At 37.6% G+C, this 26,428-nt stretch overlaps 3 protein-coding genes and 1 long non-coding RNA gene across 8 annotated transcripts; 2 read left to right on the top strand and 2 right to left on the bottom strand.

Moving 5' to 3' along the window:
* Positions 1-172: 172 nt before the first annotated feature.
* LOC105280684 (rab GDP dissociation inhibitor beta) lies at positions 173-7,285 on the top strand. Its single transcript, XM_011341397.3, has 5 exons — positions 173-597; positions 3,974-4,387; positions 4,523-4,736; positions 4,809-4,991; positions 5,187-7,285. Exons 1-5 carry the CDS (start codon positions 437-439, stop codon positions 5,541-5,543), a joined length of 1,329 nt encoding a protein of 442 aa, XP_011339699.1. The 5' UTR covers positions 173-436; the 3' UTR covers positions 5,544-7,285.
* Positions 6,781-11,636, bottom strand: LOC105280682 (beta-alanine-activating enzyme). 5 transcript variants are annotated; one of them, XM_011341393.3, is made up of 11 exons: positions 11,527-11,636; positions 10,820-11,084; positions 10,278-10,733; positions 9,800-10,176; positions 9,630-9,718; positions 8,634-9,517; positions 8,406-8,551; positions 8,169-8,332; positions 7,828-8,091; positions 7,381-7,769; positions 6,781-7,304 (listed from the first exon to the last, which is right to left on the bottom strand). In XM_011341393.3, exons 1-10 carry the CDS (start codon positions 11,606-11,608, stop codon positions 7,383-7,385), a joined length of 3,114 nt encoding a protein of 1,037 aa, XP_011339695.1. In that variant the 5' UTR covers positions 11,609-11,636; the 3' UTR covers positions 6,781-7,304; positions 7,381-7,382. The 5 variants fall into 5 exon arrangements, with proteins under 5 accessions (XP_011339695.1, XP_011339694.1, XP_011339696.1 ...); XM_011341392.3 differs by having other exon boundaries at positions 6,781-7,769; XM_011341394.3 differs by lacking the exon at positions 11,527-11,636 and adding an exon at positions 11,178-11,520 and having other exon boundaries at positions 6,781-7,769.
* Positions 11,637-12,049: 413 nt separating this feature from the next.
* On the bottom strand, positions 12,050-14,484 carry LOC105280685 (S-phase kinase-associated protein 1). Its single transcript, XM_011341399.3, has 3 exons — positions 14,287-14,484; positions 12,876-13,154; positions 12,050-12,759 (listed from the first exon to the last, which is right to left on the bottom strand). Exons 2-3 carry the CDS (start codon positions 13,152-13,154, stop codon positions 12,550-12,552), a joined length of 489 nt encoding a protein of 162 aa, XP_011339701.1. The 5' UTR covers positions 14,287-14,484; the 3' UTR covers positions 12,050-12,549.
* Positions 14,485-14,873: 389 nt separating this feature from the next.
* LOC113563001 lies at positions 14,874-15,993 on the top strand. Its single transcript, XR_003407286.1, has 2 exons — positions 14,874-15,171; positions 15,307-15,993. It is a non-coding gene; the product is annotated as an uncharacterized LOC113563001 (long non-coding RNA).
* Positions 15,994-26,428: the final 10,435 nt, after the last annotated feature.

The following is a 26,428-nucleotide window of genomic DNA, read 5'->3' as shown; positions in this document are numbered from 1 at the left end:
ATTGGACGTGGCCTAGGGAAAAGTCTACGTCATCCGGCACCGTGCTGCCATCGCCATCACTGCCGTCGTTGCCACCACTGTTGCCGCCGCCGTCGCCGCCGCTGCTGTCGTCGTCGTCGTCGCTACCGCCGTCGCCGTCATCGTCGACAGAGTAGCGACAGAGAAAGAGTTGGTCTTCCTTCCATTCGACGTGTCGTGCTGTGTCGTGTCACGTAGAGTTGCAATCGTGCAATTTTTTCGCGATCGCACGACGTCGTGAGTGAGCGACCGTCGGCGAGTGACAGAGACCGACGGACGTAACGTGCCCGTAAGGGAGAAACGCGTCCGCTCTCGCACATAGACGTTCGAGTCGCGATACCGTGTACTCTTCCGCACCTCTTCTCTCTCTCGTCTTTGTTGCTTCTTCTCTCGCTCCGTTTTCTCGTCCGGCGCAAACATGAATGAAGAATACGACGCGGTCGTGCTCGGCACTGGCCTGAAGGAATGCATCCTCTCGGGTATGCTAGCCGTCAGCGGCAAACGGGTGCTGCACATCGACCGCAACAAGTATTACGGCGGCGAGTCGGCCTCCATCACGCCCCTCGAGGACCTGTTCGGGTGAGTACGCGACGTGTTCCTGCCTTTCCCCTTTTTTTTCTTCCACTTTACGGGAGCAACGCGAGAGCCCGGAGAGTCATTCGAGAGATCTCGGAAGGACCTGTTGAACGAGAGGACGTTTCTTCTGCCCAATTTTGCGAGATCTTTCGGGCGTTTATCTTGCACGAGCCTTTCCCATCTCCCCCTCTCCTCCCCCTCCCCCGCCCTTCTTCCTCCGTATCGTACGAGCGGGAAACCGTCATCGTCGACAGCTGGGAGACGTACATGCGATTGTGAATATTGATTCTCGTCTCCTCCCGCGATCGAAATCCTGCCGATTAATACGAGAGCGGTGACGGGCAGATCGAGAGTATAATGGAAGAGGAGAAAGAAAGACAGAGGAGGAGGAGGAGGAGGAGGAGAGGGAAGATACGTTCCCGCAGGAAACGCCGTATACCGTCGGAACTGCGTCGCATACGGCAGGGGAAGTGTATCGATTCTCGAGCCCGCGTTCCCGCCGCGCGCGCGGATCAACTTGAACGCGGCCGCTTTTGGTTCCCTCGTCGCGCGATCAATCGAACCTGTGCCGCGGTGATCGTCGTTTCCCACGTAATCTTCGCAAATTCCTTACATATGTAAAGAGAGATAATGTGTAATAATTGGGAGGGTGTACATGTATTCGTTATTAAAAACAGGACATATGTTACGATCCAATATGATGACATTGTCAAAGAATATTAAAATTATAATAAATATAATGTTCAATTATATTATATCAATAATATTGTAATTTTCACGAATACGTAAATATGTGTATCGACCGTTTTTATATTATCAAGGAAAACAAAAAAGTAGAATGAGAGATGGAGAGGTAATACGCAGGAATTGAAGCCAATGGAATTTACGCTTCATTTTGGAATAAATTTTGGAATAAAAATTTATGATCCAGTATAACTTGAGATGCTGCGGGCGTTCGACGCTGATTGCGAATTCCGGTCGTTACTCTACCAGTCGAAAGTAGCAGAAAGTTCGGTACCACCGTCCTCCCGGTCACACTTGGGAGCTAGAAGAAGAGAAAGAATGTCCGCGTCCCGCGAGCAAACCGTTCGATTGAAGCTTGCAATTTGGCTTACAATTAGCCCTATGCGGAGTTTCTTGCCGGCGCGGCGCGGCGACCCTTCACTGTGATTTCTTCGGCCATGGGTTTTCTGGAACGTCAATTTTTATCACAGCGATTCACGCTTCGCTGCTCACTACGGTATTCTACAGCGACTCCCTTCTCAGCTGCATTTTCTGTGTGTTATACCTGGTTTCCTCTGGTTAAAGCATAAACACGTTTTTATTTTAAGAGATAACGCAAAAGAAGAAATCTACGCCAAACATATTTCGCGATACTTTAATTATACCTTCATTCTGTCTCTTTTTCTCCCTCACACTTTATTATTAATTTACTATTTCTTTTCTCCTTCTCACATCAGTTATGTGTTTTTTACAAACACGCTGACTCTGTCGACGATATTTTATTCTCAGCATCTTTGAGCATTGAGAAACGCTCGTGGTAAGGGATAAAGTGCAAAGCAATCGAGTTGACATGACTCAGTGTTTTCTATGATCACACGTACAACGAGATTACAAAGCGACACGTTGCACATCAATTTGCAATGTCGTTGTCGCGCGAGGAAAATTTTTTCTCTAATTATATACGTTTATTACGTCGAAGTAAAAACGTCGCCGTCCGCGTTTATCATTAACAGTGCTAATTACGTAGGAAACACGATCGGGTTTCCGATCACCGCGATGATTATCCTAATCTCTCTCCTGCTTTTATTTTTCTCTCCGGTTACAATTTTCTCCGCGATTAACGCGGATCGTCCAATTTCCATCATATCGATCGTCTCAACGAGATATATTTAATTTTATTTCCTGGCGAAGACTATTACTCTCGTCTTGGTATATTAATTTTACTCAATTTCATTTCCTCACGGGAACTAATTATATTATTCGTCCTTGACATCTTAAATGTCCTTCAATAGGCAGCAATTTGATCAGAGGCTTGCTCATCCAAACACATTGCGATAGAAGCTGGACAGATGGAGTTTCGCGAAATGCAACAACGGTCAGCACGACATTATTATGGATGAGAGATAGAGGAAAGATAACGTCGCTCCACGTTGTTTTTAGCATTCCATATCATATTTTGTGTCTCGATTTCATCACCGCGTGCTCTTTCGCTTGTTGGTCGCGCAGTAATCGCTTGAAAAAAGGTACAATCAAGTGTCAAGAGTTCGGTGGTGCGATTAGGGCTTCCTCTGTCTCTCGACTCCCTTCCTGCTCCTTCCTGTTCTGCCGGCGTGGCGTTTCATAGCGGCTGCACTCTCTCAAAAGGCGCGGTGTCACCTGAAAAACGCGGATATCCTGTTTCACCTGGTGCAACACTCTCGTCACGTTCTCGTGCAAGCATCGCGCGGTCATGAAAGTCGCGTCCCGAGGAGGTTCCGCCCGCGCCGAATACAAGATAGAAAGCGGAACGGACGTTTCAAAGATTGTACGTAATTACGTGGCTCGCGGAAAAATGCGAGAAACGCTCGTTCTGAGCCATCGCTGACACGCAAGTGTTCACGCTGGGTTCCAGCGACCGCGATCTCGCGATTACGAAATGCAAATCTCGACGAATTCGGACGAGCAAAGACGCTGCTCACTTCTTCACGCACGCATCAATGTTCCTTTAGATTTCTTTAAATACCGCAGACTCGTGCGCACGACGCGATATATGATAGGATATTATCTTGTTTACTGAAGCTAGGGGATGTAAATTATTATAGAGAGCTAAACTCGATGATAAAATGTGTTTACGTTACGTGCGTCAAGTTGTACAATCATGTTTATGTTGTACGCTTCTACGGGCCAGGTATCGTCAAGAGAAATCAGTAACGAAGAGCGATTATCGTTTCAATAAATCATCTCGCGGCTAATCCAACCGGTCTTGTCATTATCAATAAATTGTTGGCCTTGACTCGCATCGCACCACGTTCGCAACACCGTTCAATCGTCAGGGTCAGTCGTCGACGGGTTGTCAACGGATGCAGATTCACAAATAAACGCGATATATTCGACATATCCGTTATTGCTGTGCTCGGCAGCGTTGCGCGAAAATACCTTTCGCTGATAAACATTTCTCGCGGTTTCCGAATGCCTGATTACGCCTGACGGAAGTGGAATTCCGATAGAAACTTTTACCTTGATAGACAGAAATCATTAATTTATTTAATCGGAACTCATTTTATCTTAATGAGTTTTTCGTTCATTGTCGCTTGTATTATTGAAACGTAGTGCCTGCTGTTTTAATATAATTACATAATTTTGTATTTAGATGACGTATGATGTTATGCCATTCCAGCAAGTTCAAGGCTCCGTCGCCAGATGAGAGTTATGGCCGTGGTCGAGACTGGAACGTTGACTTGATCCCCAAGTTCCTCATGGCGAATGGTCTTCTGGTCAAGCTACTCATCCACACGGGCGTGACACGTTACTTGGAGTTTAAATCAGTCGAGGGTTCGTACGTGTACAAATCGGGCAAGATCTCCAAGGTGCCAATCGATCAGCAGGAGGCCTTGTCCAGCGACCTGATGGGCCTGTTTGAGAAGCGGCGGTTCCGCAGTTTCCTCATGTGGGTGCAGAACATGCGGGAGGACGATCCAAAGACGTGGGAAGGCTTCGATCCTTTCAACAACAACATGAGTGCGCTCTACAATAAATTTAATCTCGACAGGAACACGCAAGACTTTACCGGACACGCGTTAGCGTTGTATAGGTAATAATTGACTTTGTCGCCGATCACCGATTTAATCTATCCTGTAATTGACTAAAAAGAGTTAAAAGACTCACAAGATAAATAACTTTGAAAATTTGTTTAATTTTAACGTTAATATAATATCTATTCTTCAAGGGACGACGACTATATAAGCCAAACCGCGATAACCACCATTAGGAGGATCAAATTGTACAGCGATAGTTTAGCACGATACGGAAAGTCGCCGTACCTTTATCCGTTGTACGGCCTGGGTGAACTTCCTCAGGGATTCGCGCGTCTTAGCGCCATTTACGGTGGCACGTACATGCTGGACAAGCCGATCGATGAAATCATCATGAAGGACGGCAAGGTGAGTGTCGCGCTTATCGTGTTTCCGTCACTAAGGTATTTTCGTCTAACTAAAGTTGGACTCGTTGTGTAGGTGGTTGGCGTTCGTTCCGGCGACGAAGTAGCTCAATGCAGGCAAGTCTTTTGTGATCCTACGTATGTACCTGATCGTGCGAAGAAAGTCGGTCAGGTGATAAGATGCATATGTCTGATGGATCATCCGATATCAAATACCGGCGACGCACTGTCAACGCAAATCATCATTCCTCAGAAACAGGTACTGACGGTTCATCAACTCTCAGCATATTGTAACGTAATTCTAACAGAAAACTTGAGAAATCTCTTTAATGATTTTCAAGTATCTCAAACGTACAATCTTTCAGTCGATTTATTTGCGGGAATTCGTCATTGCGATATCTGCTAATCATTCGCGTGTCAATCTTTTTAATGAAACATTTCACTTTTCCCTCAGGTCGGCCGCAATTCCGATATCTACGTATCCCTCGTATCATATACTCATCAGGTCGCGGCGAAGGGTTGGTTCATCGCCATGGTCTCGACCACAGTGGAGACAAAGAACCCGGAAGCCGAGATCAAGCCTGGCTTGGATCTGCTCGGTCCAATCAGGCAGAAATTCGTCAGTATCTCTGATTACATGGTGCCGGTGGACGACGGTATCAACAGTCAGATATTCATCTCCACCAGCTACGACGCGACCACGCACTTTGAGACAACCTGTCTAGACGTGCTCGATATATTCAAGCGCGCCACTGGCGAGGAGTTCGACTTCAACAAGGTGAAGCACGAGCTCGGCGACGAGGATCAGTAACTGTAATTGTGAATTATGCGCGTGCATTTATCGTATATACTTGGGAAATCGAAGCGCTCAGTGAATTCGCGTATTCGAATAAAAATAAAAAACAACGCATCGACGATGCCGACCGCGTCGGTATTTTGCGTGTAAGGCAGGTACTATGGAACAAATCAAGCTGCGAGCAGACCTGTGCCTAACTATGTAGAATTCTCTCTGATAGAGAATGAAAGACAGAGGTAAAAGTTGGCTAAATTCTACATCTTTCTCTCTATCTCTCAGTCCCAGTCTTCGTCCTAATCTTATCCCGCTGGCACTCATCGACCCTTCGGCAGAGTCTTGCATTCGAACCACACGAATCTTCTACGTTTATACGGTAGAACTCTTCAACTCCATTTCTACGACTCGGAACATCGGATTGTAAGGTTTCGGTCCTCTTGTAAATTTATATTTTGCCAATGTACGTTCGAATGAATAATAATACAAGAAAGGAGACGTCCGTCACTGCGTGTAATAGATATCTATCATATTTTAACGAAACGTATAAGATATAAGCGAAACGTTCAACGGCAGATTACATTGTACAAAAGAAAAAGTGGAAAATCTACAGATTTGTGTTGCTACATAAGGTTCATAGAGAACGTGTTACTGATAACTCACTAACGATACAGTCAATCTAGGTACCATATCTGTCTAGGTAATTCCCATAGGTGTAAACGAAACATCGATTATTGCGTAAAAGAAAAAAAACTTACGTTGTCCGTGTTCGGGCTTTAAACTGCGATTTGTCGAGTTGCATTTAGCGTTTCGGGCAGAATAATCGCGATCGAGCAGCGGCATAGTCTAGCGCCATGGACTGTCGACAGGCGAGCGAATGTGTTCTATTCGTAATTTCCTATTATCGATTCGCACGGCAAAATTAGAACCGACATCCAAGGTATAACGCGTTGCTCGATATTCGCGATCTTCGCGTATATACCGTTATAACTATTTCGTCCTCTACATTCACTTATTTTTATTTTCATTTGTCCTGACTTAGGAAAAAAAATTTTGTAATTGATAGTACGGCTAGATATTTTCAATGTGCGCTCAGAAACAGAATTAGGAATAGGAGAATCGCATTCTCATACACGCTTGAGACAAAAGTCGGCGTATTCGGAAATTGCTCGGGAAAAAAAAAGAAAAGAACCGAAAATTAATATCTATGCGATAAGAGAAGGGACGTCCGGAGTGGCCAAGCATTTCACATTAGATATAATATAGGTCTATATATAGTATATAGATATATATATAGAAAGATATGTATACATATATATATATATAAATATGAGAAAATGAAATCGTTGAAGTATTGTTGTTTCGTGTGAACTTGAGATATCTGTATTATTTCTTTTGCATAAGAAGCGCGGGCGTATCATGTAAAATTATCATTAATCGTTACCTGATAAGACGAGGAGGACGAGGAAACGCGAATACTCACGTGTGCACATCGATTGCCGATTAATGATGCAAATACGTCTGCACGATTGTCTAAGAGGCGATGGGTAACCGTCATTTTCCTAGATTCATACTTTGCTTGCACTCTCTCTCTCTGGGTTATGGCGAGTTACATGCAATTTCGCACGATTATGTACGAAAAGATTTGGTGAAAAATGGGTACAACGGACACGCACTTGTCACAACCACGATGGATAGCTTTTGCTGTTATCCGTCAACTTGTAACACACGAGAGCAGAATGGAATAAATGATATTGTATTAATCCTGTCCTGTCTGCAGTTCTGTTTAAATTCAAAGAAACGAGAAATTAAAAGATCCACGTAGTTGCACTTGACGAAAATTTTGATTACACCAGACCTTTAACTGAGTTTCAAAACATAGAGATTGTTGTCCCTGCATCCCAGAATGATCAGATCGTCATGGACGATCGGCGAGGAAAACGTTTCGCCGGGAAATTGCTTGGTCGCTAACAATTTGCCTTCTACGTTAAACGTTTGGAACGTGCCATCCGTACATGTAACAAATATGTGTCTATCGTCGCACCAAGGAGTCGCGAAAATAGGCGAATGGAATCGTAATGTAGATTTCAATCGCGGCTTATTTTTCTCGACTATTTTTTCTGGCATTTCTAAAAGATACAAATTCTTGTTGTGGCTAGCCAAGGTGACGAGTTCATTGTCCGTGGATCCGAGAGTTTGTATCACCGGATAGGAAAACACATTACCGCCTATCACGTGCCGCCACATCTGTAAAAATAAAAAGAGTTATAAACATATCGATCGACGGAGGAGCAGGAGGGAATACCTCACAATCGGTTTCGATATCAAAGCAGCACAACGCTCCAGCGACGGAGCAAAATAGAGCGTGTCCACTCCGGAGAACGACGGGTGCGACAAAAATCGGATCCTGCAATTTATGCTTCCATGTAACTTGTCCGGAGGACTGCCTCAAGGCCAGGCAAGAACCGTCTAACGTGCCAAAGAGGACCGAAGTTGATTGCGAGTGTAAACAACCAGTGGCACAAATTGCACCTTTACTTGCTTCGGTTTTCCATATTCGAGTGCCATCCTGCAGGATAATAGAGATAGAATACAAATAATTTACTATACAATCTTAATTAGAGAATACTGAATATTATCATGTACCTCTATCGAAAGACAGTATACATGACGATCGTAAGAGCCGACAAATACTTTGCTCCCTTGCGCGCACATTATAGCCGTGCATTTAACTATATCCTGCGTTTGAAACTTCCATATCACTTGGCCAGTTTTCAAATGGATGCAGTAAACGTGTCCATCATAACATCCTGCAAGTGGAGTTTTTTAACGCATCTTTCATTAAATAATTGTTAAATTACAGTATTCATACAAAATATTCACCCACAATCCCGTGAAAATCAGCTAAAACTAGAACAGAAGCTTCTATCCTGTCTGGTAATTTTACCTCGTATGATCTACTAGTCTCTAGCAAGCTAACAGTACATATGATGCCGGAATGCGATCCAACCGTTGCATACAATTCTGCTCTAAAAATTAAACGCATAAAAGATCCATATGTTGTAAGCATAAAAATATTTTCCCAATTATAATATCTCAAGTTACTCTTACTCGGAATAACGGTACACGGTGGGCGAGGCATCAACGCACTTCTGCAAATTATAACTTGCTATTATCTCAATGTTAGATATATTTTTTATAATTTTTCCAGTGTTTTGCTCTTGCTTTAATGCACCGTAAGTCTTTCCTCTGCATTTGTACCATTGGCAGTAACTCTTCATACTTGACGATATCAAACAGTCATTCAGTGATGTTGGTTTTATTACGGTCTTCTTTGTATTGAGTATCATTCCATCGTCAAGAGAAACGTCGGTATAACGATTGACATCATCGTTACAAACTCGGTTGATTAAAGTACTTCTGACATAATTGACGCACTCGTCGAACGTACCATCCTTCAGCAGCATACCAATCAATTCGGGAAATTCCACGTTGAAGGCCTCAGTGGTGGCACTCGAGATCTGAATCGCTGCTATCGACGTACCGCCTGACATCATAAAACCAGTATCTTTACATTTTACGTGCTGGTCCCATAATTTTTCGAATACTTTATCAACATGCAAGTTGTTTGCATCAGTAATTTCTCTTTCGGAGCTTCTGCATACTCTTTTCAACGATGCAAGGCAGATTTTTCCGCTTGTAGTAAAGTCAAACTGTTCTACTACGATTATTTTATCAGGCTTATAAATTGCTGGCAATATCTGTAAATGCGACGTAACATCATTTCTCAATCTAGAAAATTCTGCTTTGGATTTCGTAGTAGACAAGCATAGATATAATTTGTGGAGTTCTGCGTCCCAGAATGCGACGCAAGTCTGCACGGAATTTAAATCCACCACGATTTCCTCGAGTTTTCGCAGATTTACTTTATTCCCAAATCTCTTTACAATGTTATTCCGTCTTCCTTTATAAAATATTCTACCCCGTTCATCTGTCTAAAAAACGAGTAAGTAAATTTACACACATTATTCTAAAATATTCTTGAAAATGTTTGATCTAATGAAATTAATCGAAATTTGTTAGAATGAACTATTTGCGAAAACTTACGGAAACGACGTCGCCAGTATCACGAAAAACAGGCTTACTCAAATTTCCTTCAGTTTCATCTCCAATGATACAAATTCTAGTGGTGCTTCCTATATCGAAGAATTCAAATAGTTTACATAAAATTGTATTCTCCACACGTTTCACGTGTAGACATAACGTTGAAGACTAACCGATGTAAAGGACACCTTCGCCTCTGGTTATCACTTTATTATCATTATCCTTGATTTGAAATACAGTTCCCGACAATGGTTTGCCCAAGCAACATTCGCGTACGTCGTTATCCTTGGCAATTTCGTTGATACTGGACCAACAAGATACCTCGGTGATACCGTAGATATTAAACAATCGCGTGGCATTTTGTGGATGACTAGCTTCTAAAAGTAATTTCATCTTAGGAAACGGTTCTCCACCCAGCAGAAGAACTCTCAAATGAGAGTTCTTATCCAATATCGTTACTTTCAGCCGTTCAGTGGACCATTTGTGGAAGAGAAGCGACGGTGTAATTTGAAGAACTGTTACGTGAGCGTGGAATATCTTCTCCAAGAGCCTAGAAAAACATTTGTTTCTTTATCGTAAATCCTACATAATTTCTTCCCTTTCTAAGCTTTGTTTTTCAAAATAAACTTATTAATGTTACTTCACACAAACCTGCTAGCCTCATTTCTCAATGGCTTTGAAATCATGAATAGAGTCGCAGCGCAACAGAGGCTCAGAAAAATTTCCACGATACTAGGGTCAAACGTGAAATTTGTCAATTGCGCAATTTTATCGCATCTTGTTATATCAAGAATTCTCTTGAGATCTATGATATTAGGTAATATACAGTGATGAGGAACTTTAACGACTTTCGGCGTTCCAGTTGATCCAGAAGTAGCGATGGCATATGCAAAGAGATATCCTGTATGCTCAATGGTACTCTCCTGGACATCCGTTAATTTCCTCAGGCATACAGACTGTCCATGAATTTTAAATTGACACATCACTTCCTGGGTCGATGTTACATATTTCGAAAAAATATATTTTACATGTAAAGAAGCAACCATTTGCTTATATGTCTGCGAGTCTGCAGGTATATTGAAGAAAGCATGTCCGCTGTAAAGAATTCTGCCAAAAAATGAATTAGAGACATGCATGCACATTTAATAAATATTTGTTTAATAAATTATAAAACTGATTAAATTATGCCTTACCCAAGCATCAAAGGGGGCACACAGTACTCTACAATGTCAAAGTCAATGCCAATAAACTCAGGATAATCCTTTATGTTGTTTTGCAGATGTTTCGAGACCGTTTCCTTTGCTGCTTGTAATTCATTGTAGCATATAATCTTAATTTCTTCTAAATCATGGTATTCTATGGCTGAGTCATTGAGATGAAGCCAATTGCACGCGTCATGTAACCTTTGCGGACAATCTCTTTCATCGTTTTGTACTTTTTGTTTTTTTGCGCAATTAACTGAAAGCACATGAAAAGTTTAGTAAATGAAAATGTCCATCATATGTATTTAGAGAGTAACAATTATTCTTTGATATAAATAAGTCTAATTACTGTCACGATTAATAATAATGTTGCTCATGTTACACGTATGATTCACTTATTCTGTAAACATAATGTTTAGAGAAATGTAGTTTTGTTACGATTAGATATTTTCGATATCAACAAAAGTCTCATGTAAATCTAATTTTGTATAACACGAATGAAATGAAAAAATATTACACATTTAACTAAGTGAGCCTTGTTGCGACTCGGATTTTTGTGTGAGGTTAAGGCACGTGGATTCTCAACTCCTCGAGAACACATGTCCACGTATGTCATCGATACGTTTAGAGCCCAGACACAATGAGAGGAATAAGAAACACAGGAATAGAACGTAAGGAATAAAAAAATAGGGAATTACATTTTGAAAAGCCATGCATGCGTGAACTGGTAAAAGTAAACGTGGTCGTATTACTCGAAATACAATTATAAATTACTAGCATCCCCCGTCACGCGGGCTTCGCCCGCGATATTATGTGTAGAATTAAATAAAAACACATTTTACCCCTTCTCACCCGTTAGGGGTGGAATTTCGGAAAACCTACCCTTAGTGAGCACCTACGTAATAGTAGGAATATACCCTTAAAATTTCAAGTCGATAGATGCAGTGGTTCGGGCTGCACGTTGAGTGAGTGAGTGATATTTGGCTTATATATATATAGAAGATTATAAAAATAATAAATGTTTAGTTTATTAAAATTGTATAACTCGATTTATTGGCTATTTAATAATCGTTTAAATATATTTATTTTACATATAAATGATGAATTTTTCAAGATATGAACAAATTATAAAAATTCGTAACTTACAGTCTCAAAAAGTCTCGAAAGATCTTTTGAGGAATTTTTGAAAGAACTTGAAAGGGGGTATAATATAGAAGCAGGTTTTCAAGTTTGTCCTTTACTATTATTAAACTGTGTACATGATATATTATTAAATATACTATTAATATGTGATACTTTACACTATATAAAATCACCAACATTAGTTCGTGCACTAAAGTTTATTAAATAATGCTATTAAAATTATTATACCAAGATACGAGTTCTGGTACGCATTTGAAATTTTAAGGTGCGAATATATATATCTAGACACATTAAATATCAGATTACATTACTGATGTCATTATTACTTTATTATTTAGTTACCATATGTAAATAAGAGTCCTATGCAATAGGTGATACGAGCAATAAGAGTTTCCGTTCACGTTACGATGTTATTTGATTGTGAACGCAATTAATACTTAAGATTTTATTTTTACAAAAAAAACATTTATGTTACAGGAAATTTATTATGACAAAACAATTTAACCTAGCAACGCAATAACGAATGATTTAACGTTTTAAGAATTTCTTGTTGCGTTGTGATAATCTTCAGTCGTATCTTACTTCTCTTCGCACCACTCGTTCTCCTTGCGCACTTGCTCTTCCTCTGAGGCGGTAAAGTCATTCTTGATATTAAATGTTTTGCGAATCTCTTCAGGTGTCTTGCCTTTGATCATATTGGCGACGGTTTTGCACGTGACATCCAAAAGTCCCTTAATATCAAGGTAATTAGCTGCCAGAATCAATTCAAAGAGTGTTCCTTGATCCACCTGCAAACGGAATAAATTTCTACATTAAATTTACGATGGATTTAACGGCATTTCTGACAATACTCATTTTGCAACTTTTTTCAAATTTCGATTCATCATTAAATTATTATATTCACCTTTAAGAAGTCTGCGTCCCATGAACTGATGTCGTCTGTCCGCTTCTCTTTGTTCTCGTCATCTTCCGGTGGGGGTGGATCATCCTTGTGATACGAGGCCCATTGTATGACCTTCCTGAGAATCGCAGCGTTAACATTCGGCAGTGGCACAACCTCCTCCTCGTCCTCGTCCATGCCAAGGTCCTCCAACATAGTCTTGATCGTAACGGAGCATTTTGCGATGTTGACCTCAACATCAAACACTTCGCCATCGGAACTCTGCAGTTTTATGTTCGGCATCTATGCACAGAAATAGAAATGAACGCGATTATAAACAAAACAAAAATAACAACGAAACAGGATATTTTTTTATGCACTCTTAGAGTTACCATTTAAAGTATCGAATTATTGAGTAAATATATTTTGTGAATATATTAGATATTTATAGATATTAATATAATTATATCAGATATTAATATAATTTTGCAATACTAAATAATAATTACTCAAACAATATTAAACGAAAGATTGCTGTTGTTCCGAGAAGGTTCAGTATTATGCATGAAAAATTGGAAGTAGAAGCACAACAAGCCTCAAAGTCATGTTTGATTATAATTTAACCTCTGAGGCATATGAAAACAATCATTAAGCTGGAGACACAATGGGAGGCAACAGGCAACAGGAACAGGGAATAACCAATCGCGTTACACGATTTGAGTACATATCAAAATAGATTTATAATAGAGGGTAAAATTCTAAATATCTTAAAACTTGGATATATAAACATAAAGTGGGTAATTATTGGATGGATTCCAAGGTCACATTGGAATAGTTGGAATAATGAAAACGTGATCGCGAATAAATTAGCAAAGAAAGCGACTCGTGAGTTTAATGACGCTAGAATTTTCATTCCAATAAATGATATTAAAATTGAGTTCAAAGAAAAGATGTTTGGAAAACTCAGGACAGGATTGAAGTAGATGGTTCAAAATATTAATGGTTAAGGACACGCTGTTTACGTACAGAGGCATCAAATCAATAAGAGGAAAAAACATAAAAATAATCATTTATAAGTGAGTTTAGTTAACGATATAACGACTGATCTGTACCGTTTGATGAACAATTATTTGATGGTTCGTGTGAAAAATAATATTTTTGTAATATTTCCCTCAAACGAACGAATTAAGTTAACAACATTAACATTATTATCAACCTTACCCGATTTCGTCTAGGTTATTTTAACTCGTATAATCTTATTGTTTCATCAATTTATTTTATTATTATTACGCTATGTATAACATATAAATAATCAACGCGTGAGAAATCTTTGTTTCGCATAATTTATCATCATCAATTAATTGGAACAACATAGAAACAACGACAAAAATATCTTAACGCAGAAAGCAATTTGTTCAAAGGCCACGCTATTCACCTTTCGTTTCTTCAGACAAAGAGAGTGGTTCAAGTTTCTCTTCTCTCAAGCGCTCGGTCCTTTTTCCGCAATTTCTTCCTGTTCAGAGCTCGTCTTGCTCAGTCAACTGCAAGATTGTGCCTGCAAGGATCTTAACTGATCTTAACGCAACAGCTCCGTTTTCGTTTTTCTAAACTCCATAGAATAAAAGAAATCAAGGTATACTACTGCGCATGATTAGGAGTCGATAAAAGTAGGCCATAGTATACAGTATATACAGTAGCGCAACTTTCAGTTCATATGTAGAGAGCCTCTAATCAGAGTGGCGACATAAGGTAAACAGGATTCTGATTGGTCCGACATTTGTCCTCAAATTCCTACGAGCGAGAGAGGAAATATGTATGCTATCTCACTCTGCAGTATGGCAGTAGCGCTATCACGAAGTAATAGCAGAGAGAAGCCTGAGAGCGGTCACGCACGCGTTTTAACCGTAACGCCTCAAACGTGGACATATGCGTTCCACTTGACGCTCCCAACGCTCGCGGCGTCATTCTATCTTTATTCAATATTCAGTGAGCAATAAAGACAGAATCATTTCAATCACTTCAATGTCCACGTTTGAGGCGTTACAGTTAAAACGCGAGCGTGACCGCTCTCAGGCTTCTCTCTGGTAATAGTAAGGAGACCTAACTCCATAGATTAGAAGTGGCAGCGAAATGTTCCGCATGTGGCCAGGTTCGCCGAATGGAAGAACTTGCAACATTTCGTCGCCATTTTGAAATTAATGACAGATGATAAAAAGGTTAAAAATATATAACATACACGTAGTTCCAATAGGATGTGTTAATATTTATAATATATACATGTATATATTGCTGTAGAAAGAATAAATAATAATATTGAAAGGTATTATATTTTAATATATATTGTATCTTATGTACAATAGAAATAGTTATAAAAGAAACATCAATCAGAACAAAATCATTTCTAATCAGTAAAAGCATTAATATTACATAGAAAAGTAATATATTTCATTTGTAGCCTTTTACAAAGACGCAATGAAACCTGATGGACACAATAGCTTTAAATACTTACAAGATAATATAGAGTTGATTACACTTCCTTCTACAAAATGGAGTTATTCAAGAGGAAATGAAGTGTTTTTTGGTTTCCAAAAAGTGGAAACTAATTATAGTGTAACAAAAAGAATTGCTTTTTTACAAAATGGAAAGGTTAATATTTATATACATAATAAATTTTATATACATAATAAAATTCATTCTTTTTCAAAATTTATTAGTATTGTAAATATTGAGGAATTAAATGAATTGTTAACAATTGTAGATGAATTAGAAACACAATGAAATACTTATAAAATCAGAATTCTGTACTTAAATCATATCAAAATAGCTTAAGTGTTCAATTACAATATATTTTAATAATAATATTACATTTTTCAATTTAATATTATTCATATTATTGCTAGAAGAATCTTATTGCTGTATTTGTGCGATATTAATATTAACATATCAGATATTATACTCTATTGTACATTGTGTGCATATACTTAAGTATATGAACGTATTATATGTATACTTTATTTTATAAAGTTATATTTTAGAAAGACAGGGAACGAAATTGTGAATGAGACAAATTGTAAAAACAAAGTTGTATTTCTGTTTTATTTTTGAAAATAAACATTTGTAATACAAAACTGTGTATTAAACATTAATTATAGACTGTTATATATTTTACTTTATAATTATTTATTATAATAATATAAGAAATAAATTATATATAATAATATAGGAAACAAATTTTCTTCAACAATTAACAGGTTTTTATTTTTAATATTTGTCATGTTTAATAATATTTCATAATGTTTAACGTATTTTAGTTATTGTTTTTTGGCACAAGTGCAATTTTACGCCTTTTTCCATAGTTTTTCATAAGCAAAAAAACTGAAGTTATTAATACCTAAAAATTATTTATATTACTATTTGGATATACTTAAACAATATATCTATTCTGATTATTTATAAAAGATGTGGTTTATAGTTAAAAATTAATAATAATGCATTTGACATGCTAACAATTTTAGGTTATAAGAGCTAAAATTCAGCTGAAGTTTATGCTAAAAGAAATTCTATAATTTTCTTCAAAACCTTATATCACACGATTATAAATAAAATATAACTAAACTAAACTATACTCACTTTAAAATGCGTTATTAATATTATTATTTATCCAATGTATCCAATACTTTTACACACTTCACACAACTACACATGTCACGAATGAACATATACGAATATTCAATATGGCGACGAAATGTTGCAAGTTCTTCCATTCAGCGAACTTGGCCACATGCGGAACATTTTTTGCTGCCACTTTTCTTCTCTCCACGCTATCTAGTTACATCTCCTTACTATTCTTCATGAGCGCTATATATATTCTCATAACCTTACTGTCATGTAGCTATTTGCTTACCAGACGTGTATATTAACAAGTAATAATGGTTGGATGTGTGGCAACGTTTTGCAATAATATATATACATATAAAAAAACATGGAAAAAAGAAAAAAATCTATTATAATCAATTCCATAATAAATAATAAATTATTTTCATATATATATTATCAATGACTGTGTTTTGCGGTACAGCGCTACAGTAGCGCTACAGCTTTTAACCAATGACTGTGTTTCTGCGGTACAAGAGCATTATGCAGATTGGTTAAAAGCTGTAGCGCTACTGTAGCCAACTGTAGCGCTGTACCGCAGAAATACAGTCAATCTTTATTATTATGAAGTATAATATAAATACATTATAAATAATATAACTTCTTGCATACAATGCATTCTCGATTTATATTTTTTAACCAAAGGGCTCGACGTTGGGGATCTCTTGGTAATATTTTCATTATGTATCCTTTTGATGAGGAATTTGTACAAAATTCTGCCGCACATCCAACCATTATTATACACGCATGACGTATCAAGGTTATAAGAATAATGTATAGCGCTACTGCCATACTGCAGAGTGAGATAACATATATTTCTCTCTCTCTCGTAGGAATTTGAAGAAAAATCATGGCGGACCTTATGTCGCCACTCTTATTAGAGGCTCTCTATTCATATGGGCACTCTCTTATCGGCACTTTGATCTTAGCGTTCTCGATCACGTGGTACGTCCGCCATATGATTGGGCGGAAATCCAGCGCTTGATTCGTCAAAAGCGTGTCGTACACTCACTACTATATATACCAAACTTGTCTCATTGGTGCGCCTAAAATAATGGCGATGCGCAGAAGGGATCGGTGCAAAGCGAAACAAAAGACTGAGGCCGGTATTCATAGTCGAATCTTATATTTAAGACCGTCTTAAGTGTATTTTCAGATACTCCGTAGCCAATGAAATGATCTATACAGCATCTGCAGATAAACTCAAGACGGTCTTAAATATAAGATCCGACTATGAATACCGGCCTATGAGACGTGCTTGCGACGTCTGTGCAGGCAGGGAGCATATCTAGTTTAATTTCTTGCTTTATGATTTCACGAGATAAAAAAATGCGCGCAGTTTGAAGATTATAATAGCAGATGGCAGTGCAATGCACTTTTGGCAGTAATTTGCACTTTCCGAGATCTCGAAATGTGTACTGAGAATTATAACGTGGAGATCTCTAAACAAAGGATAAGGAACATCATGGAATACCAGGATGATCGTGGTAAGAATGAGGTGATTATCTTCCTAATATTATTTTCCTAATAATTCATGCACGAATTGCACCAGAAAATCTTTTCGATTTCGATGAATTATTATGTATTATATAAGTCCAGGTAGCATAAAAATCTAAAAGACATCGCAAAGACGTCCTTTAGATATATTTTAATAAAAGATATCTAAAGAACGTGTTTGCGATGTCTTTTGGATTTTTATGCTACCCGGGAGACTAGGAAAGTAGACCGAAGCGAGAACGTCACAAACGTTCGAAAATAACGTTCAAATAGTTTTCCTTGGAATTTTAATAAATAACGAAATATATTATATGAAAAACATAATTATATATATAACAAACACCAATACAAGGTTTGTTAACATATTATTATTAATTATACATTATATTATAATCTTGAGTACTGACATGTAAAATAATGCTTGCAAAATGTGGCGATAAGTTGGCATTAGAAACACGGACAATTTTGCTTTTTCTATTAAGAGAAGCGTCCAAGAACTAAAATGGCCGCTATTTGATATGCGTCCGGCGTAGGTAATCGTATTTTAGTCGCGTACTCCGTTCTTAAAAGCGTGTTCGTCCGCTCGACAAGTTTCCTGTAATTTTCGAAGGTCCGATGAGATGGGCATAGGGCCGCGTTTACCCGGCCAAAGAGACAACACTCGTCAGAACGAAACGCGATGATGTCGCCGTTTGCGCTGATGTCTGTCGGCATTGCGTAGGCGCGCCGAGTAATTCGAGCTGCACACACTCACTCGTGCTTACAAATCTCCCCGGGCGCAGTGTATCTTATTACGCGACTGTGTACAAAAAAAAGCTCGACCGTGACGGTACAACTCGCGAAAATTCACTTGTTGTGTAATTATCAATATAATCAATGCATTAAAAACTAACTTAAAAAACCAGTCGCGGCCCTGTGCAAGACGATATATAATCTATATATGTATATATAAGCCAAATACCACTTACTCAGTGACTCATCAACGTGCAGCCCGAACCACTGCACCTATCGACTTGAAATTTTAAGGGTATATTCCTACTATCACATAGGTGCTCACTAAGGGAGGGTTTTCCGAAATTCTACCCCTAACGGGTGAGAAAGTGTAAAATGTGTTTTTATTTTATTCTACACATAAATATCGCGGGCGAAGCCAGGACGGGGGATGCTAGTGTCTTATAAGTATAATTAAAAAATTCTATTATTGGGTTGTAATATACATTCGTCTCGTTCTTTTAGTGTTTTTGATAACGAATATATGTTATATATTATTAAAAACACTAAAGAAACGGGTGAATATGTTACAATTACAATATTTGATGTTTTGCTTCTGCGTGCAATTAAATGTCGCAATGTTCGCTATGTTCGACTAACTTTTTTCTTTTTTTGTATTCATAAAAGATGATCGAGTTTCTTAATTGTGATACTTTAAGAACAAATATAGAATGTATTAAAACACAGAAAAGAATATCAGGTTTAACGTTACTAAACAGGAAACAGTCAAAAGATGCAAGATTATCAGCTTTAGTCACGTCACAATATTTTATCTAAGAATTTTTTAATATAATAAAAGACTATAACACGAAGTAACGTCGTAAATTTCATGGTCAAACAAAACCGATCGTTACCGCATCTACAGGTATCGAAGTCACCACCCTTCGTACGCGATGCCGTAATCATTTTTTTTCTCAACTCACTTATCCACGTCCCCCCCCTCCCAGTCCACCCCACCCCCACGATAGATGATGAAGGCAAAAGAGGATCGAGTGTGACGTCGCAATTTTTAGCGGTCGTGAAGTTACGCACAAACTGCTTCGGCTCCAGAAATCTATAAAGTTCATTATGCACGCGAAAGGAACGGCGCCAGCACCCACGCAACTTGTACATACACAATAATATACACACACATATACAGAGCCACTACAAATCACAAACGCGAACGGATCAACCCCCGATCGTTCTCATGCTATTAAAAATCGTTCTCCTCTTACTCCGGTCTTTACATTTGTTCGGCTAGAAATGCGAAGGACATCGGAGAAAGGAAATCCTTTGTGTATTTTCACGATGTTGTAAATTTACCTCGAGATTAGAAGAAAGAACAAGCGAAAACTAACGAACTTACGGAAAAAAATAGCAAAACCATATTACCTACTTATAAGTTTCTTTTACTTGAAGATTCTGTTAATTCCAAGGAAGAATTGTAGATTTAATCAGAGTTGGGAAAGTTACTTTATAAAAGTATCTAGTTACAGTTAGAGTTTTTTCACTAAACATATAACTAGTTAGTTACAGTTACAAGTTATTCTGAAAAGTAACGCGTTATAGTTATGTTATTCAAAAAGTAATGCAACGAGTCGTTACTTTGCAGTTACTTTCTCGCAATGAAAATAAGAATATCACATCTACACGGTGATAAAAATTCAATAACAATCTTGTAGAGATGAAAGAAGTAAATCATATAAATATGCTTTCTAAATACATTGATAAATTTATTATTTATATGATTACTTATTTTGAATTTATGTTACATTATATTTTATATTATAAAGTAACTATTAATGTAACTATCAAATCAGTTACTAGTTATGTAGTTAAGTTACGTTACAGTTACGTGGAGAGAAAGGAACGAAAATAAAGTTAGAGTTACCGAAAAAAGTAACTGTAACTGCGTAACTTCGTTAAAAGTCTCAACTCTGGATTTAATTTAGGATAAATATCATCATATAAATAAACTACGATCATTTAATGACTGTTATGCGATAATTATTGTGTTTCTAACAAACGGATGCAAAGTTTCTTTATTATATCCTAGTAAGTCTCTTTTCTCATTCATATTAATATTAGATGTATGCAAAAGTTTTGTTTTGCAATGCGAAAGTCATTTTTTGTTTTCAGTTTTTAGATGCACAATAATATAATTATACAATACAATTCAATCATCAAAATATTTGCCCCCGTTTGCGTTACAATTTTTTGTCCAATGATTTACCGTCGGGTATATTTCGAATCTCTTTGCGAAAAAAGTTTTTTCGTAACTTAGCCGCAAGTACTATCTAGTTAAAAAGTACTGCATTGATTGCAATAAGTGGTAATCTGAAGACATCAAGTCGGGTGGATACGCCGCGTGCAGAAAATCTTTTCAGCCCAAGTCCAAACTGCAGTTTGCTAAATACGAAAAACATATATATATATATATATACACAAACTTTTCATTCCTCATCGCATTCACTATATTTTCCGAAATTATGTTTACCGTTAATCATGGCATATGACGTTTTACAAACTTCGATGCCAAGTCTTCCAAAACGTAAAAAAGCGAAAATTTATTTGACGTTTAAATAATAATATTAGAGTGCTGAAAAAAAGACTAAAACGTTTGCAAACCTAATAATACCTCCTGAATTCGCACATTTTTCGCATTTCGTATACTTCATATTATTCGCAAACGAAAACAGCAACCAAGAATTGAGAGACCCAAAAACGAGAAATTGCTGAAGTATTTTCCAACAAAGTTTTAGAGGATGAATTCCGGTCGGTTCATCAGACAAGATCTGTGTTAGGTCGTATTACGTAATTCCGACTGATAATGGGGCTAATTAAGTTGCAAAGAGTGTAGTAAAGGAAAGGCAACGCGATCGATGCTTTTCGCATGCGCTGCTATTGGTAATTTGAGATTCGACAGTCTGCTAATAGAGGATTGCGTAAGCATTTAGATCGATTGCTAGATCTCGACACAGTTCGGGGAAAATCGCGTCAACTCCCGCAGGAAGTACGCACGCAGACATCCCACAATGCCCACTAATTAAAGAAGCTTGCGAAAGTCCTCAAGCTGCGAAAATATCGCGATTTATGCGTATTACAAAGATTATCACCGGTTGATATCACCGCGATTAAGCTTCTCTCTTTTCGATCAGGATTTATTATTAGGTACATGCGAATTACTTTAGTGCTTTTTTGAAGAAACTGAGCCTTTATTTACAAAAAATAATTAACATGTTAATTTTTGCGAAATATTTACCATTACTTTCTAATATCTTCCTCTATATCTATCGAGCAGCTGACGAATTCCCTCTCGAAAAAGAAGAAAGAATAAAGTCTTAATTTCTTTAAAAAAGCACTGAATTAATTTTCGCACCTAATAATAAGTTAAAAAATATACCAATGATCAATAAAGATTCCGGCAATTCTTTTCGTTGAATAGTTATACATATAATATTTCGGTTTTAGATAGTCCATGTAGTCAACGATGAGATATGCTAAAGAGATAAAATTCAATTTCGGCAAATAATTTACTTGTGAGATCAGTAGTCGGCGAAATGTTAGAGTCATTAATTAAATCTTTAAAAGGGCTCCGAAGTTGCCGATGTTCTCTCTTTTGCTCGATCTCGTGGAAGAGAGCAGTATTCCTCTCGCGTCTTTCGGGCGATGTCTCAATCTCCTTCGCAAACAATGAATCGCAGCGATGGCATCTTTCGCTGTAACGCGTATAAAAAAATCTAACGGCGTTCCGAGAATTTAGTATAGAAATTACGAAGTTCGCATACAGGAGTTCTGTAACTTCTACGTCTGACGGATAGGAGGAAGCAAACAAGTTAATTTCTCTGCTTGCAGAGAAGTACCCTTCGCGTACCACGTCATCTTCTATAAAGAAATTTACGGAAGTTTAGAAACAAAGAAACGTCAACCATGCATAACGCACTGCAACGTACAAGTATTTCCAGAAAATGCGCAACCACCTTATCCGCCAACATTTCGAAATAATCCCGTCCTCATCGTTGCAACCGAAGTAAAAATGTACTGTTGGCAAGTAACCGTAAAGTTACGTCAACGGAAAAATGTATATTTCCTTTTATAAAGACATGTAATTTATATAATTCGAAAAAATCACTACTAGCATCTAATTACGCAAATTAAGATAAAATAGTCAAATAATCCTCCCTGTACGGTCTAAGAATCAACAAAAAGATTGGACAATATATGATTTAAATGCGGAAGATTAATTTCCGTTTTCCACCATCGATTGCGTGAATTTATCTGAGAGAATAGAAAGAAATAAATGTAAGTATGCATATAGCTCGGGATTAAACCGACACACACACGTGTAAAAACAAAATGTGACTAATTGTAACATTGCAAAGTACCGAAGCTTCCTTTTGAATGCACATCTTCGCGATAATTATAATAAAAATTACGCAAGCGGTGTTTGATTAATCAGATTGTAAGCGGTAGTTCTACAATGCCTGCCGGCGATTGTAGAGCGAATCAGGAAAACGATGTGAACGATACAAATCCTTTGAGAAGATATTGTACTTGTCATTACGAGGATAAGCGTGCCTGCATAACAATCACGAGATGATGAATACCAAATTATATAGATCTTTAAACGTAAGGAACGTAGGCGCCACAAAGTCTTCTTCCTTCTCTCCTCATTGTCAAGCGGACGATTTGCCACCAGTGATTGTCTTCATTAGTTCTTTATGGTTTTAAAAAAGAGAGTTAAATAACAGAGAATTTAAATGTATCAACGACAGTTTGCGTTTATGTATGTCTCCTTCTGCAGCGTATTATTATTGAATGAAATGAAAATTATGAAAGTTCTTAGGCTTATAAATCGTGTCACGTTTCTTTGATCATTTATAACAAAATCATTTTATTGGCAGATGCAACAAAGTGAAAATTAAAATTAAATTTTGCAATTAAATTTTGCAATTAAATTTTGCAATTAAATTTTGTAGATATTAAATGATTCCCAGTTTGACATCCAACATGGCCGACAAACTGTTTTTTTTTTAATTTACCAATATATCTCTTGCTGTGATTTTTATTTCGTCAATGCAAGTCACAAAGTGCGCTTTTGACGAATGGCACATTTTGCTGCGACGCTTCATCGGTACGAATGATCGACGTTTATTAAATTAGTCAGGATACATCGCGAATTTGCTATTTATAATTTATGAGTTACGATTGAAATATAATTCGGGAACTCAATATGCCGTTGATTTCATTGCTTGAAAAATTCTAAACTACTGCCACTGCACTTAAAGATGATCGCTTATCTTGGATCCGATACGTTTCAGTGTTGAGAAAACGTATTAACTATCGTGCCTATAAATTATCGAGCCAATGACATTTCAATAACCGATTTAAACGAACAAAGAAACGAAATGCCATTGTCAAATGTAATTTCATTGCACTTAGTCAAGCTGAATTTTTTCAAATATCATGCCAATACAAATATCGCGTTTTGTGTGTTCAGCGCGATTGTGTGTTCAAATCAACTTGTCAGAGTTTTAAATTATTATCTTTGTTATTTAAAAAGGTCATAAAGACCATCAATGGATATGACAAATGTCATCGAAATTGCCACTGTTGTTACTTTAGATTTTTCTTACATGTAATATGTAGAATAATTAAAAAATAAATTAAGCAATGCACACTTTCCTGCAAACTGCGTCCTTTAAGTATATATGTAAATTTTATACATCATTTATTTAACCTTTGCCGAAGTTTATGCTTGAGTTTATTTAAACTCAGATATAAAAAACTGCATTGACTGGTACTTGACGTTGCATTTTGTTTATACTAGAACAATAACGAGGCTATCGAAGAAATGTATCTTCTAAATGTCCAATAAAACAATATTTAAAAAGGACTAAATGCTATTCTTCTATAGCTTTTAGATTATTTAATTATATTTGCAAAAACTAGCCTTTTTTCGAGATAAAAAGAAGGAAGTCGTCACAATGATAAATGCCTAGTTTAAAATAAAACTTATGCAACTGAAAATATTATGGATCCACAATATGAAAGGTCTTCTCGAGGTAATCATCTGTTTAAATATTGGGTGCATGCATGAGTTATTATTCAAAGACTACTTAGGCATCGTTTATTCTAATCTACTATTCTGTACGGTTGCTGAAACCGTCAGTATAGCGAGGATTCAGCATCATCTGTTGACGTATATTCACCGAATTATTGCGTATTTTGAGATAAAATATTAGTGATGGAACCACGCTCGCATGATCATGACTTTTCATATCCTACTAATATATCAAATCCTGCTTCCGCGTTTTAATAACTGTTGCGAAGAAACTAATTACTCTCGCGACTGATTAGATATTTTGGATTCTTGCGGCTGTTTATGCGGATTTCTTTTTTCGTGGACAACTAGGAGAGATCAAAGTCCATATCATCATTGTTGGATCACGATTTCCCTGAAAAAGATTATCGGAATTATATTTGCGTACGTTTGCGAAATATTGTGCAGAATTTTTGAAAATGAGCTTATCTGATGTCGCACGAGTATAGTAAAAATTAAAAAAGAGCGTGGGAGCGGTCATGTTGGTGGAGAGCTCCCAGGATTTTCCTCGCATCGCGATGGACGAGCTACATCCATTGTGAAATCAACATTTGCTTGTATGTGTAAATCCTGCATAAGTAACGGCAATCTCTGTCAGAAAGATTGTGGTCCATAAGAATAACCTTTAGTGGATTATATTCGTCGATATTCCGGAATATATCTTGTCGTTGCACGCGTGGCAATGCATCAACTCGTGGCGTCTTAATTGCATCAATATGCGTATATGTGATTAACTCGGCAATGAAACTCACACTTTGGCAGATCGGTGATCTATCATAATATTCGCACGATCAATTACTATGATTAAATCTCCATAGCGAGGTCAGTTTGACCCCGATAAAGAAAGAGTGTCATGATTTACGTTGAAAGGTCCGAGGAAACTGTATTTTCCGATACTTTCTTCTTCTTCTTCTTCTTCTTCTTCTTCTTCTCGAGGGAGAGAGAGAGAAAGAAAAAAAAACAAAAGAAAAAATAGCCACAAATAAAATTCCAAACACTTAAATTAAGTCTTCAGAGACTCAAGAAAAGAGTCCATTGTCCTTTCTGAAATACTAGTGATTATTTTATAAAAAAAAACGTAAATAAGAAAAAAGAGGAACGAATTAACCCTTTCTCGACTTTTATCCTCGGTTAGACAATAAAATTTTAATTAAAAGCCAAATAAATCCGTTAGTAATCAGATTATTTTTCCAATAAAAAAAAGTTCACATTCTTGTTTGGAGGCGCGCGTTTTTGCCGTGGTAAGAGCGTGGATCGTTGTTGTCACCTCTTGCGCTGTATTAGCGAAAATCCCTCCGATCCCATCGTGCGGAACATCATTTACGAGTCGTCCGCTTCTTATTTTGGTCCGTTCTTGTCCGCAATTGCGACAGCCGCATCTCCAATCGCGATTTTTCGTTCACTTTCAGTTCAAACGAGATTCATCCCCCACGTTTGCCCGCCGCGGCTTCACATCCTGCCGATTCTGGACTGGGACCACGGTGGCAAGACGTAATGAGGGGCACAGGGCGATGATACGCATTCTCAGAGAAATGCGACGACGACGACGGTGGTGGTGGTGGCTGTGGTG

This window comes from Ooceraea biroi, chromosome 12, assembly GCF_003672135.1.
Source record: "Ooceraea biroi isolate clonal line C1 chromosome 12, Obir_v5.4, whole genome shotgun sequence".
Lineage (NCBI taxonomy): Eukaryota > Metazoa > Arthropoda > Insecta > Hymenoptera > Formicidae > Ooceraea > Ooceraea biroi.
Note: the sequence above shows the minus strand (reverse complement) of the source record. Positions and strands in the feature narration are given on the sequence as shown.